The 16,420-nt window shown below is 42.6% G+C and overlaps 1 protein-coding gene across 7 annotated transcripts in view; it reads right to left on the reverse strand.

Moving 5' to 3' along the window:
- The window catches only part of ATP11B (ATPase phospholipid transporting 11B (putative)), an 80,151-nt gene extending 66,012 nt beyond the window's left edge, over nucleotides 1-14,139 (reverse strand). For all 7 annotated transcript variants that reach the window (XM_035134137.2, XM_035134135.2, XM_035134138.2 and 4 more), the window contains exon 1: nucleotides 14,004-14,139. In XM_035134137.2, the coding sequence (XP_034990028.1) occupies nucleotides 14,004-14,030 (27 nt within the window). In that variant the 5' untranslated portion in view covers nucleotides 14,031-14,139. The remainder of the gene's footprint in view (nucleotides 1-14,003) is intronic.
- Nucleotides 14,140-16,420: the final 2,281 nt, after the last annotated feature.

Below are 16,420 nucleotides of genomic sequence, written 5' to 3' on the forward strand. Positions count from 1 at the left end.
TGTTAATTACATGACAGAGACTAATTGCTGGGAGCTTGTTCGCATTACGAACAGACTCCATGACAAAATGTTTCATGTAAACAAGCCATCAAGTGACAAAAATGTCATCTGGATCTTATCTAACAGAGGCATATTTTTGAACATTACTTATTAAATTCAGCTCTCTCATATGCTCTAAGGATCTCAAGGCAGTGTAGATGGTGCTCCCCTCCTCAATTTATCCTCACAGCCATCCTGTGAGGTAGGTGAGACTGAGACACAGTCACACTCTGCTATACCAACACTGGCTCCAATAACGTAAGTTTTTCCATTCTTTTAAGCAGGGCAGTAAGTTCACTGCAGCCTGGTGCTTACCCTACAGCAATGCTTCTGCATTAAAACTGCAGTGTTTAATATTTCAGTTTCGAAGCCATAAAGTAAATGAGAGCCTTTCCCCATTTCCCCATTTCAGCATGAAAACTTTGCCACTGATGGCACATAAATCCTCCTCAGAGCCCCTGAATTCTGTAATATAGAAAGTTCTGTAATATAGTTCTATAATAAAGTTCTATAATCTAGAGAGCTCTCACTGAATTGCTGCATTCGAAAAATCTGACAAGGCTATGGGTTTTAATTAGGTTTAGACTGGAATTCATGCTTCCATTCCTTTTTCAAGCATAAACGCATTTCATTTACTAAATTGTTTCTCTCCAAAATCTTTTCACAGGGAAGGAGACCTTTTCATAAAATAGAGCTTAGCTGCAATCATGCCACCTGCATTCTGCCAGGCAGAGATGACCTTGTGTTTCAGGAAGTGCTTTGTCAGATCAAATCCAGCTACTGATATTTGCTGGCTCTCAAAACTTTCATGCAAGCAATTAAAATGCTCTTGTGCTTTTTTTTCCTAAAAGGCATAGCTATAGAAGGATGGTTAGAAGGAGTTGTGAGTGCTGGGCCATAAGCTACAGAGGACCATTGAAAATCAGGTCAATGAAGTACCGGTACGTTACAGACAAGATGCTATGTTTTTAAATGAACTTTTTTTAAAAAAAAGCAATTCTATTCCTCCTCCAGGCTTCTGGGGTCAGCATCCTTTTCCCAGCCAAAACAGAGATAAAAGGTTAGCAAACACAATTTCTAACTGCAAGCACAATCAAGGAGTGGAACAAAGGATACAGTATTTTATTGTTAACTTACTAGAAACCTTCCAAAGCACTTTTCAGCAACATTCAGTTTCTTGCTAAGAGCTCTCACATCCTCTGGTTTGATTTTAATTATAGTCCTAACCTTTATTGATTGAAGAGATGTGTTAATAAACAGCATAGTAAAGCTAACAAGAAAAGAACCAGGCGTGCTTCCACTACTTGAGAGAACTAGATAAAATCAATATTGTAGCATGTGAAAAGTGTGTTGTTTATGATTATTTATTGCACTGATATAGCGCTTTTCTGCCAAAGCTCCCAAGGTGGTTCCTAATTTTAAATATTAATACAATCCCCTTCAAGAGAGAAGCAGTTCACATTCAATAAAAATTTCAACATACTTGTTTTCAAAACACTCTACTCTTTATTGTTAAACTCAACATATTGTCTATCCTTAACATATACTTCGAGTAATCCTTGAGTGTCAGCCAGGCACAAAAAATGGCACCCGGACTTTTTGAGGTGCTCGCAAATGGAGAATCTTTAGATGCAAAATTGTGCCTGGTGCCCTGCTAATTTTGAACCCTGAGAAGCAGGTGCATATAGTTCCCCTAAAGTCAGTCAATATTGTCAGCTTTTATTACAATTTTTTATCTTGTGAAGAGGGGAAAGTAAACCCCACCCACAGAGAACAAGTTTACTGAACTTAGTATGTCCTGGAAGGCGGGTGGAAGAGTTGGGATTTTGTTTTAGTATTCTTTTTTCTCTTTTTTGTAATTGTTATATACTGGAAATCTGTCTTTCTGCCTGCCTGCCTGCCTGCCTGCCTGCCTGCCTGCCTGCCTGCCTGCCTGCCTGTCTATCTGAACTTCGCATGCCTATAGCAAAATGATCCACCAAGCGGATACGCAAAACTATTGGTCTCCCATCCACACCAAGGGAGCCCCATTAGTGCAAACATCCCTGGATCAGAGCCATCACCAGTCCATAGTTAACTGTGATACAAAAGAAAACAATTCCACAACTAACAAAGATAAGCACTGATCTTTAGGCTTTGCTCCACCTTAAACAGAGTTATGATTCCTTAATATTCACTCACACCCTGAATTGACCTTACAAATGTGTTGGGCCATGTTTAGAAAGAAATACACATTGGGGGGGGGAGTTTAAGCAGTAATTCTCTGCGGCCCACAAGACTCTTTGATTGCACACTGCTTGAGGTGAACACTTTGTCCTTCAATTTGATTGATAAAAAATGCAAACCGTGCACTTGGCAAGATGCGCTGGCATACCACCTCACACACAAGCATACAGATGGGGCATGGCGGGCAGTACAGCATTATCAACCATGGGAAACACACTTGCACAAACTTACTGAAATGTTATGACTTAATGTGAGTTGAGGATCTCGGAAATTACTCTTATGCAGATGTTCCCGAGAAATATTCCTGCACTCCCAAGTGTGTAGCACTGGACAGCACTGGCTGACAATATTAATATTGCAGGTGGAAGCTCTATGCATATGGAAGTTTCCAAAGGGTTGAGGAGACAGTTTCACAAATCCTAGATGGAATAGTTAAGTCCCATGGAGAGAACTGGGCCTACTCAATAGTTCATTTGCAAAGTTGCATTCATATAGTGAAAGATTCAAACATACCATTGTAAATAATTTAGGCTACAGAAGCTGGACAGGTATCAAATCAAATATCTTTATAGCAGTCCAATAGACCCACAAAACAGTTTCAAAACAAGATACAGTTGAAACAACCAAACAACAGGTGAAAGAGACCAAGGTAGTCATTTTGTTATGTCACTCTAGACTGAGCATGATGGTCTCAGTCTAGACCTTTCTTGCAACCTCCAGAGGTTTCTTGCAACCTCCAAAAGAAACTTTGCCATGGTCAGTGTATTATCATTTGACCTATCCTTCAGAAGGTATTTAATATGGGAGACTTCAGATTTTCCCGGCAAATTTGCTAGTAAGGGTATCTGAACGCCTTCCTATTTGCCCAGACATTTCAGAAGGTAGATGATTCTCCTTGGAATTGTTTTATATTGTTCTTAGCTTTTGATTTTTTTTATTTTGTCTGGTTGCATTTTTATTAAGTTTTAAACTGTACGTATATGCTGCGTGGAATCATTTAATGAAAAACAGCTAAGAACTTTTAAAAATATATACATGATGAATAAGTGGGGGAATTTTGCAGTTACCATACATAGACGTTGTGAACATCCCTTTCAAATGTAGCACTCTCTCTCAGTCAAACTAATTTTCATGAAGATGTGGGATAAACAAGTTGATATCTGTATTGAATTTTAAGTTATTTTCACATTGTGTGTGTAAACACATTTGAGTGTTTTTCATACTGGTTATATATGAACTGCATTTAAACATGCAGATGTTTTAGCTGCTTTTTATATATTTAAGTGTTCTGTATTTTTTACTTCAGGATGCCTCATGGGAAACATTTTATTCATTAAATAATTAATAAAAATTACTTTTTAAGGAACATTTGCAGTAATCTCTGCGTATCCATATGCACTGCCAACTCACCCCTGCAAAGAGGATGCTGCCCAGTTGTTTGTGCCAGCATGGCGTAAGATACAAATAACAAGTTGGCTATATTGAAAATTGGCGCACAAAAGAGGTTTGAGTGCAAAAAAGCAGCTGGCTGACAAATAATACTTGGAAAATTCTCAGCTGTATCTGTTCCCAGATGCAGCCTAAGTGATGCTTATTTTATAAATTTATTTTCCAAATGTATACCAAGTCTTGTGGAACAAGCAGGAATATCTGACCTGCACATTGCTACTGTGCGGCAGGAAGGTAAACAGTGTTTCCGTATGCTCTGGCTTCCATCATGGTGTTCCATTGTGCCAGAAGCGGTTTAGTCATGCTGGCCACATGACCCAGAAAGCTTTCTGTGGACAAATGCCGGCTCCCTTGTCCTGAAGCGAGATGAGCACTGGACTTAACTGTGCAGGGATCCTTTACCTTTTACCTTACTGCTTTTTTAAAGGGGAGTTTTGACATTAAACAGCAAGCCAACAAAAGGCAAGCTAAATGCTTCTAGAACAGAGCGTCCGCTTCAGGGAGAAAGACAACAGCAGTAGCTGGGACCAATAACAAAAGGACAAGTAAAATGAGGAGAGATTTATGAATGGAACATCTGTAAAATGACTACAGCAAAGGCAATGCTTGTGCACAATATCAGAGGGAGAAAGCAGCTTCTCCGTCCTTCATGACACAAATGTAGACACTTGTGCTTATACACACAGTCAACTCAGTACAGGGTGAGCTGGAAGAGTGTGAAGCATGGCAATACGTTTCAGGAGTTGTTATAAACCAGTCTGATTCTCAAATGACTCTAGCTTTATGTGATGCTCCAATTACATGTTATTGTGAAGCTCAAGAGACCACAGACCACTGGGAACTCATGGAGCCAAGCCAGGGATATCCTTTATTCAGTCACTGTCACCGCCAGAACCCTCACCATCTGTTCCACATAAATGATGTAACAATGCTAGAATCCCCAACAGAAAGGCTGACCTATCAGGATTACTGCACATTATCAGGAGCGCTCCAAGAACTAGCTAGTTGTTTCAAAAGAAAGCTCAATAGCAGTTTAAAAATCCACCCTTCTTCCAGACTCAGAGATGCCTTCGGTTAAGTTAAGTCAAGCTTCAGGGGATGCTCAGATGTAAGTGCTTCTAAATGCTTTCCTTTGCAAGTGCAGCAAGTTCTGTCTCCTTCAGGCTACTTTTAACAGCTGCAACCTGTGATCTCTGTGTTTAATTCAGTTCAACACCTGGCTCAGGGCTCATCCGCACTTAGCTTTTGCCTTGTGCTTTCTATGCCCAGATCTGCACTGGAGGCAGCTATTTTTCCACATTAAGACTAAATCCTTAGAACACAAAAAACCCTCTCTCCCTCACACACATACTTAAAATTAAAGGCTGTTTTTCTATGGAAACACCCACAGAGAAACAGACATGAAAGACTATTGGATGACACCATGAATTGCAGATTGTTTTATGCTGGGCTTCCTAATGAACTCACTGAATAGGAAATTAGCACAGGTGATTTCACCAGGATCATAGAGCAAGTGTCATCAAACTCTTCAGACCCAGGACGAACATTCATTTGGGTACCAATACCTTAAACTTTTTACCATACAATAGCACGGACCAGGCTGCAACCCACTAGAGGGTCCTAAGCTCCTGGTCCACCAGCTGAAAACAAGTGTTCTAGAGCAGTGGTCCTCAACCTTGGGCCTCCAGATGTTTTTGGCCTACAACTCCCATGATCCCTAGCTAGCAGGACCAGTGGTCAGGGATGATGGGAATTGTAGTCTCAAAACATCTGGAGGCCCAAGGTTGAGGACCACTGTTCTAGAGAACTTATAGAGATGAAATTTTGTACTCATTTCATGTCCTTCCAAACACCTCTGCAATCTATTCAGTTCTCAAATTTCTGGAGATTTACAACTCTTCCAAACACGCTCTTGGATTATACAAATGCTCAATTTAGCTCCTAACCACTATGCTTTTTGTTATAGCAACCAGTTAGTATGCATGCCTGCTCAAGAAATATAAGAATTTCAAAATGGGTAAAACTTGGTTGCCTTCAGGAATCCACCCTTTCACTTCCAACGTCCCACACAACACTGCAGGAGCTTATCCAGCGCTCATGCTTCAAAACCATTGTCTATTTATTACTGAATCAGTGCAGCTGGCATGCTAACTGTTTCTTTCCTATTTGGCTGGGCTTTTCTGCACAAATAGCTGCACCTAGCATGTTATGCAACTCTCCACAAATTCACTCAGGCTAGAGAAGGTTACTGGCTCCTTCACTGCCGATAAGCAGCACTGAATTTCATTTACATAGCACTCCTTATCTCTTCGTACTCCTCACAATAGTCGAGTTAAGTCACGATTATTCCAACTGGGAAAAGGTGAACTATGGCCGAGATTTCTTATCTGTATTCACCGCAAAGGCAGCGTGTGAAATCAAGAACCTGAAGCCCATGCCTAACACTCCATTTACTGCATCCATATCAGCTTTCAGAAAGGTTTCTCCCAGTGACAGCAATGTTTTTACAAAATTCAAAATCTTTTTTACCACAAGGACTGTTTGCAATATAAGAATAACCCAGCTGGCTCACTCCTAGCCATTCTACTAATACTTCAGAGCTAGAAATGGGACTTGAAATGACTCCAACAACTGCTGTAGGATCTTGAACTTCTGGAATTCATATGATCTATTTCCTCCTTTCCTTATTCTAGTACCAGCTCTGTATCTCCATTACAATACTGTATTAGATTTTTAAAATTCCACTACGTTGCTCTTATGTACAGTACTGTGTTATTTTTTTGTAAACTGTCACAGAATCAATTTTAATGAAAAGTAATACAAAAATATTTTGAGAAAGTAATGCCTACAGATACTTCTTTTTGATGATTAGAATTATACAGCAAAGATTAAACCTGGCGAAAAAAAAGATTTAGACTCGTATAGTGGCAAATTTGTTCGTATCCTGATGTTTTCTCTCAAATTTCTACACATATCATGAGGATGTGAAAGGTTTTCTCAGTGTATAACTGAATAATGCCATTATTGGACCAGGCAGATGGGGGGGGGGGGTTAATCCAAATGAGATGGAGGTACTGTTGACTGGGTGGTGTTCAGCTTTTTCTGACTGGAGTTATATTTCCTCTAAAGAGATTTGCCATTTCAGAGTACTCCTAGATACTCAGGTGGGAGCAGAATTGTCTCTAACCAGGTTAATCTGGAAAGACAGCTGCATGCTTCTGAGTAGGCACCAGACTTAGTTTAGTCTTTCATTCATATTCTAGCCTCCAAGTTGGACTACTGTAACATGCTCCCCGTGGGGTTCCCAGGGTTTGGGAAGGGACAATGAGATCAGAGCATATTACTCCAATCCTTTACTAACTGCGCTAACAGCCAATTTGTTCCTGGACTGGATTTAAGGCACTGGCTTTGACCTTTAAATCAACTAACTGTCTGGACATCTCTGAATCGCCTCCTTGCATATGAACAAGCCTGAGAACTCTGCGCCTCTATGGAGACTGTCCTCCGAGTGCCCTTGCCATCTGGGATGTTATGGATGGGCAGAAAGGAAAGGCCTTCCCAGTTGTGGCAGCCATGTACACTGGGCCCCTGTCACTGCATGCCACAGTGTTATATTATTATTTTGCTATACAGTACCAGTCCTTGTTTCTATGGTAAGCTGCCTTGTGTACGCTTGGTGGAGAAAGGCGGGATATACAGTAAACATATGTAAGGAACACATACGGAAAAAATGAGACACAAGATTAAACTGTGTATATAGAAACTATAGTGCTCATTGCCATATAGAAGTGCTAGATGTTGGCATTTAACAGCTGTACGATAAATTTTGATTATCATTCTCCTTTATTATGTAAATTAGGAGGAGTAAAAGAGCATGTAAAGAAAAACTCCAACTTCCTAACTGAACTCTATAGCAAAGCATTTGCAGATATTGCTGCCTGTTTCCAAAGCTGTGCAATTGTTATTCTGTTTGGACATTCTGACAGCACAGTCTTACATGTTTATGCATTATAATGAAAGCAAACAACTCTTTCAATTATTATTTCAGAGAACAGTGAGACACTAGAATTGGCTTCTTTGCAAGACAGTAAATGCTAATAAGCCAGTGGTACATGATATAACACTCTGGCAAAAATCAGTGACCATTTTCCTTAGAAAATAAAATAATTTTGGGATTCTATATCCTTCCAAGTTGCTTGGGAAGGTGCTTTTGACCTCTGGTTTACCTCACCCCAATCATAAGTGTTCTGTAGCTGGAATCTCATTAATAATAATACAAGTGGGACCTGCAGCAAATGTTAGGAGTTCTGTTGTTCAGGGTTCGAACCAACCATGTTCTCCACTAGGAGACTCAATTCCAACCCACCTGCTTTTCAATCCCCCCCCCCAACTAACATACAATATTCTGTGTGCTTACTACACAGTATTTTGCTGGGCATGCTCAGTCCTCATTGGGCTCTTGAGGTGGGTATAGGTTTTTTAATATATTTTTAATGTACTTTTTGCAACTATCAGGTTTCCCACAAGAATGCAGATTTTGGCTCCATTTTTACGGTACAGTATTCACCATCAGAGTTCAGAATTAAGAGAGAGCAATAGGAAAGACCCACCATTCTATTTCTTAAGGCATGAAAATGCAAATAGGTAAATGGTATTATCTGGATGCTACAAAAACAATCTGGTTAAATAAATGAAATAATTAAGTTATTAAACCTTCCTGATCACTATGGTTGCTTAAAATTTCGTTCATGCTCTCACCACTGAATCTGACCTCACTTCTACACTCTTGGCAACTGCATTAAGCCTTGGATTTTAATCCAATCTCAGTACAATTGACTGTGCAGACTCTTCTACTTTGCACTGCAGATAGCCAATCTTTGGCAAGTGCACATACACCTGGGTTCTGACACCACAAGCTCCCCTATATAGCCATAGCAAGTGCTATTGTGACAAGCTGGAGGAGTGGAACAGCTATTGGTTTCAATGGGGCACACTGATCTTACAATTCAAGACCCCATGCGATGAAGTATCCCATCTGGTACGCAGGCTGAGACCCTACTTGCCCGCGGACTGTCTCGCCAGAATGGTGCATGCTTTAGTTATCTCTCACTTGGACTACTGCAATGCACTCTATGTGGGGCTACCTTTGAAGGTGACCCGGAAACTACAATTAATCGAGAATGCGGCAGCTAGACTGGTGACTGGGAGCAGCCGCCGAGACCACATAACACTGGTCTTGAAAGACCTGCATTGGCTCCCAGTACATTTCTGAGCATAATTCAAAGTGTTGGTGCTGACCTTTAAAGCCCTAAACGGCCTTGGTCCAGTATACCTGAAGGAGCATCTCCACCCCCATCATTCTACCCAGACACTGAGATCCAGTGCCGAGGGCCTCCTGGCGGTTCCCTCGCTGCGAGAAGCCAAGTTACAGGGAACCAGGCAGAGGGCCTTCTCGGTAGTGGCACCTGCCCTGTGGAACACCCTCCCACCAGATGTCAAAGAGAAAAACAACTACCAGACTTTTAGAGGACTTCTGAAGGCAGCTCTGTTCAGGGAAGCTTTTAATGTTTAATAAATTATTGTATTTTAATATTTCTGTTGGAAGCCGCCCAGAGTGGCTGGGAAAACCCAGCCAGAGGGGCAGGGTATAAATAATAAATTATTATTATCCATCACATTAAGTTCACTATGTGGCGTCTGGTCTGGACCCCAGGGATATCTGAAGTTCAATGGGGCTAAAGGATCTAATTGCCTTTAACTTTAAATTCCCTGCCTCATTGTACTGAAACACTAATTTTAATAAGTTTTAATAAATCCACCTTATGAATCGCTGCTTCCAACACACAAATTCAGCTTTTGCTCAGCTTACATCTTTTTTTCAAATCCAAAGCAACCACGTAAACATTCTTCCGACTTTGTTTTCAACAAGTATGCTACCCACTGCTACCCACACCTTGTCTCTACTGACAGGTGTCTCTTCCCTATTCAAGGAATGTTCATCCCCACACCTTGATGAGTAATTCTTCTTTTCTGCTATTCAGGAAGAGTGTTATGTCTCTACTGACAGGTGTCTCTTCCCTATTCAAGGAATGTTCATCCCCACACCTTGATGAGTAATTCTTCTTTTCTGCTATTCAGGAAGAGCGTTATGTACCTTGCTGCTGCTGCCCCTGCAGCAGCAGCAGCAACCACCACTACCCACAACAACAGAGGAAGAAAACAACCTTCGAAGGAATAGCCATGTGGCATATCACAGACAAAAAGTGCTGTAATTTGAAAGTTAAGAAAATTGACTATCCTAACAAAAGAAGCTCTCCCATGAAGGTAAAGGTAAAGGGACCATTAGGTCCAGCCTTGACCGACTCTCGGGTTGCGGCACTCATCTCGCGTTATTGGCCGAGGGAGCCAGCATACAGCTTCCAGGTCATGTGGCCAGCATGACAAAGCCGCTTCTGGCGAACCAGAGCAGCACACGGAAACACTGTTTACCTTCCTGCTTGTAGCGGTACCTATTTATCTACTTGCACTTTGAGGTGCTTTCAAACTGCTGGGTTGGCAGGAGCTGGGACCGAGCAACGGGAGCTCACCCCGTCGCAGGGATTCGAACCGCCGACCTCCTGATCAGCAAGCCCTAGGCTCTGTGGTTTAACCCACAGCGCCACCTGCGTCCCGACCCATGAGGGTAGAGGTCTGCAAAAAACAAGTCTATCAAATATGCATTTATTACATACAAAACCCTAGCTTTTGAGTTGCAGATGAAGCAATCGCTCAGCACCACATTTAGCTTATTATAGTATCTGGTGATATCGCAATAATGAATGAATTTGTTGTTGTTTAGTCGTTTAGTCGTGTCCTACTCTTCGTGACCCCATGGACCATAGCACCCATGTAAAAATTACTCATTGTAATGTTAAAAGGACAAGATATCTGGTTGATCATATGCAAGTGGCCAAAATACACATCCAAAGGTTTGTTCGTTTTAAAAGAAAGCAAAAGTTAAAAACCAAGTTACCTCCACCAAACACACATAAAACTTTTGGTCATAAAATTGACAAAGTACAGTTAAATATAATGGCCAGGGGAGCAAAATGTGAACCATTAGAATGCAATTACAGTCATACCTCGGGTTACAGACGCTTCAGGTTGCGTCTTTTCAGCTTGCGTCCCGCGCCGAACCTGGAAGTACCCAAACGGGTTACTTCCGGGTTTCAGCGCACACGCATGTGCAGAAGCGCTAATTCGAGCTTTGTGCATGCGCAGAAGTGCCGAATCGCAACCCGCACGTGCGCAGACGCGGGTTGCTAACACTGCGAGTTGCGAACGTGCCTCCCGCACGGATCATGTTCGCAACCCGAGCATCCACTGTATCTTCCTTTGCTCCCTGTTTAGAGCAGGGTTTCCACTGCTGTGATGCACAACTTTATGCCTGCCTTTCTACAGAGTGCCCAGTGTAGCTAATATCATTTAAAACTCAGGGTTTGCTTTTCTGAATTAAAAGGAGAGGCACACTGCACTCAGATACAGAAAAGCTTACATTGAGTTACACTAGAGGAGCCTACCACATATTTTTTCTAAGAGAGTCACTTGACAGCTGACAGCTGACTTGAAAGAAGGCAAAAGCCAGAGGAGTGAACTGTACAGAGAAGCATCTGGTTGGGTGCTTTTGGCTCACATGAGTCTTTAAGCTACCGGTATTTCTCACAGCCCATTAGCAGATCTATCATGGCATGCTAGTGCCACCCTACACACATACCGGTACAATAATTTCAAGATTGTTGTGTTAAGAAGCTATTAGTTAGTTGAACCCATCAATAAAAACAGCTATATGTAAGTGAAATACAGGACCACATATCAGTCATATCTGAATTATTAAGGCAACCGAGGTAAATCAAAGAACCTAAATAATCTTTCCCAACAGATGTAGTATAATAAAAAAGAATCCATCCTAGACAACAGATTAGCAAACTGCACAGGGACAAAAATAACCCTTTCATAAAGCATTGTTCTAGTATCATCCCAATGCGATAAAGTATCACTGGACTGACAACCAATATAAACTGAAGCTCCAACTGAAAATGCATCTCTATATGGCCAGTTTGCGAAAAGCTGCCTCTCTCAAATTCTTTTAGAACAATTATAAAGTTTCCTAGGATATTTATAAATAAACCACCACATGCTACTTTAACCAGGGTATAAAAGCTAAGCTATGCAGTAAATGCAAATATAATCAAATGCAAAACAAACAGGATCTAAGCAAATGAAATACTTTTATTCAATTAGTGTAGCGTTCTCTAAATTTAAGTACATTATTGTGGTTTACTTCCCAGATGACTTATATGAGCAGACAGTTGATATCAATGGTTGTTTCTTCCCTTGTAAACAAGCTGCAGATTTACTGTCTGTTACCATATTTTGTACCACGTCACTGTTGTGTATGCGTGTAACGCATTAGGACGCAACTCCCCTTAAATCACAACAACCTTTATTACGGTCCATAGACCCATCAATTCGTTACAAAGCGATACCCAATAAGGACATCCTGCCTTCAGGTTTCAAAAACATTTTGTTGGGATCATTGATTCTTGCAACCACCAATAGAAACTTCGCCACTGCTAATGTTCTAGCAGGAAGGAAGTTGTTGCATTTTGAATCACATTTACTACTTATTTTGTTGTAACAGTTCTCAAGAGCCTGAGTTTTGAGAAATGAAGCTCAAGTGGCTGTAAGAAAATAATGTCCTCTCTTTCTCTTTCTCTCTCTCTCTGAGCCATGTTGGTCTGACGTAGTCGAAACAAAATAAAAAAATTCCTTCCAGTAGCACCTTAGAGACCAACTTCCCTGTGTAGGGAAGTTTTTAAAGTTTGATGTTTTATTATGTTCTTAATGTGTTGGGAGTTACCCAGAGTGGTTGGGGAAACCCAGCCAGATGGGCGGGGTATAAACAAAAAAATTATTATTATTATTATTATTATTCTAAGAGGGAAACAGGCAAGAGGCAACAGTCCTGACCCTCTGTACCAGAGCTTTCTAAAACTTTTTGAAGTTGGCTTGCAGCCTGTAGCAGCCAAAAGAATCTTATTCAAATACAGTATTTATAAACTTCCAATAGGCTTAAACTTTTGCCATTGCACAAAAGTGATCCTAATCCCTGGTCAAGCAATCAGGGAAGGCTCCAACAATGACTTCCCGGTCAAATATCACTGCCATCTATCATAGTGGCATTCTTGTATCAGATACAAATTATTTTGAATTGTAACATTTTGGTTAAAAAGCCAGAACTTGCTGGCAATTGCAAGCCGTTATCATCAGCCCAAGAACTGCAGATCTCATCCCATGATTCATCCAAGAAACAACGGGATCCTGAGTGTCTACCCTCTAGAAGGAATAATGGAAAATAAAACATTACATCCAGTATTTAATAAAGTTATAGGTCACGCTGTAGAGTAAAAATCTTGCCCCCACAAACACCTTCAGGCTTCTGACCACTCCCAGGCTACTTCCTTCTCCACCTGGCCCCCAACCTAACTTTCCCCATATCTGTTTTCCTCACCTACTGCTACTAAACTGACCCAACCAAAATGGTTAAATTTGAAAGTAGGAAATTGCATCTGTGGGGAGACAACAGCGAGCAGAAAGAGAGAGAAAAGAAGAAGATGCAGCCGTCACAAACCACAAGGAAGAGGTTTTTTTTAACACACTAGGCTGGGCAAACCCAGATTTGTCACCAAGCAGGAAGCTAGCTACAAGATGTCCCACATCTCCCCAGAGAGCACACATGCATGTGCAAACTGGCGCACCCTTAAGAAAAGCCATTTCAGGGTTAGTGCTAAAAACTTAAAGGGAACAGGGTGCAAAAAGCTGGTCGAGGTGGGCAGAAAGAGGACCCATTTAGGAGATGTTTGAAGTTGAAAGCAGGCAGGTCTTTTGGGTGGGGGAGGTAGTTAGCCCCCCCCCTTTCACCACTGAAAAAGTAACAAGTGGGGCGGGGAGAGAAAGGAAGCAAGAAACTAATAGGAGGCAGGAAGAAAGGAGCTGGGGTGGGGAGAGAGAATACTGTATATTATTTGAGGAGTGCGAGTGAGGAGAGGACCCCCCCCCAAAAAAAAGGACGGGAACGGGACCAAGTGTGACACCCGCCTCAGAAAATGAGGGAGGGCGAAGTAAGAGAGAAGAGAAAGTTGGAGAGTACCCCTCCACACACACACATATACACACTTTCCTCAGTGAGAGGCTAAAGCGAGCCCCTTTTCCTGAGGAGAGACCCCTCCCCACCCCAACGCCCCACCTACCAGCTGCTGCCGGATCCACCGCAACATCCCCTCGACGGGTCTCTTCGCTGGCTCCCAGCCCCCGCTTCTCCGCGGGCGAGGCTTCCCCTCCCGATACCCCACCCCACCCGCTAAAATACAAAAACGAAAGCCGCCGCCCCTCAGTCCGGCACTAGCGGTGCTGCTGCTGCTACTACTGCTGGTGCTGCTGCTGCTGCTGCTGCTGGTGCTGCGGTCGCCGCCTCCTCCGCCTCCTCCGCCGTCGTCGTCTTATTCTTCGTCTTCTTTCGCAACCGCCGCTCCCGCTCCCCATCAGCGCAGGGGCCGGGCGCTTCCCTTCAGCGGCAAGGCGGAAGCCCGGCCGCCGCCAGCAGCCGAGGCAGCAGGAGCCCGGAGGAGGTGCACGAGGCGCAGGTGCCGCTGCCGACGACGACGCGGCCGCATCCCGGCCGCCATCCCGGAGCCCGCGCGACGCCGCCTTGCGCCCGTCACCAAAAGGGGTCTCCCCGCGCGCCGGCACCCGCCTCCCGGAAGTGACGGCACGCCGGGGAAAACGGGGCGGGGCGGGGCCGGGCGCGCGGCGGGGGAAGAGGCCCAGTGAGGAGCGAAGCAGCTGAGGTAATTTCAGTCCCTCGCAGGCGTGTTTTTAAAGTAAGGTTGAGGGCTCTCCTTGCACCCCGCCGTTTAGTTTTTCTGTAAGAATGATAATGGTGATGATAGTTGTAGTTATTATTACTATTATTATTTTTAAAATCTACTATAATAATAAGTTTTTTTCTGTAAAAATAATAATGATAAATGTATAAGACGCCCCCATGTATAAGATGGCCCCTATTTTGAGGGACTCCAAATTAAGAAAACACCCCTCAGCACTACCCGTGAATAAGGCGAGCCCCAATTTCAAACCTAATTTTTGGGTAAAAAAACCTAGTCTTATACACGGGAAAATACAGTAAGTGTTGTTGTTGCTGTTATCTTTTAAAAAATCTTATATTATTATTATTACAGTTTTACGTTTTATCTCCAAAGAGAGTTGGGAATGTTTTATTGACTTTTTATTATTATTAAACAACACCATGATCAGTAGCCTCCAACCTTTCCATTGATGAAAATAGGGATGCCTACTCAATAGTAATAATTTTACTATTCATACCCCACCCATCTGACTGGGTTGCCCCAGCCACTCGGGGCGACTTCCAACGTATATACCGTGTTTCTCATAAAATAAGACGCACCTAGAAAATAAGCCATGGCAGGATTTTCCTGGGTTGAAAAAATATAACACATACCCCCAAAATAAGCCATAATGGTGGGAGCAGGTCTGGATGGCGCCATGGAAGAGGAAGATGCCTCTCAGCGCCCGGAACCGGATGCTGCTGCCCCTCCAAAATGCCCAGCAGCGCGTGCCGCTCCGAGCGCCGACCCGGCAGCGGGCGGGACGCGGCAAGAGCCGCAGCATGTGCCATGCCGAGCTCCGACCCGGCAAGAGCCGCAGCGCGCGCCGCGTGGAGCCCAGACCCGGCGGGACCCAGCAGCGTGCCCTGCTGAAGCGCCGACAAAGCTCCCAGCAGCAGCAGCCAGTTCCGGGCGCCGAGCCATGACAGGAAGAGGAGGTAATTTTTTTAAAAAATAAGACACCCCCGAAAATAAGCCATAGGCTTATTTCCTTAAGTAAAATAAATATAAGACAGTGTCTTATTTTATGAGAAACATGGTAAAAACACAATAAAACATTAAACATTTTTTTAAAAACTTCCTTATACAGGGCTGCTTTTAGATGTCTTGTAAAGGTTGTATAGTTACTTATCTCCTTGGCTCAGGGGTTACTTAACTCCATACTACTGTTACTTTAACTCTTAAGTAGACCACACCTTATCTTTCCTTTAAATTTCACAAACGTATTGAGTCAGTTACTTTGACATATTTGGTACATTTCAACCTTGAAACTCTAAGAGATTTAGGTAAGATTAACTTGCTTTGGATATTTACTATATATGTGTGTGTAAATTTCATATACACCTTTGTAAATTTATACTGTAAATATATTACAATACTTCGACATGATAATTAAAATAGGGTCTCTCAATTTTCTAGCTGAGGAAGAATATCGAAACAGGGCCTTGTCCAGGAGTTTTCATCTCACCTGTAAAAGGAATAAAATTCACTTAAGACTTGAAAATCACATATATAGCAAATTGTCATTTTGGCCTACACTGACTGGCAGCAGCTCTCTAGGGTTGGTTTGTTTTTAAGGTGGGGTGGGGTGGGGTGGGGCATTCCTTTCCCTGTCTTACTTGGAGATGCCCTCCTAGGGATTAAACCCAGGACCTTCAGCTATGCAGGGTTTTGCCACTGAGTAGAAAGTCGCCTGGCTCACAAATATGTGGTAAAATTATTAGTATTATTGCACACAGGGTCTGCTCTCTGGACACAGAGTG

Source organism: Zootoca vivipara, chromosome 5 (assembly GCF_963506605.1).
Source record: "Zootoca vivipara chromosome 5, rZooViv1.1, whole genome shotgun sequence".
Classification (NCBI taxonomy): domain Eukaryota; kingdom Metazoa; phylum Chordata; class Lepidosauria; order Squamata; family Lacertidae; genus Zootoca; species Zootoca vivipara.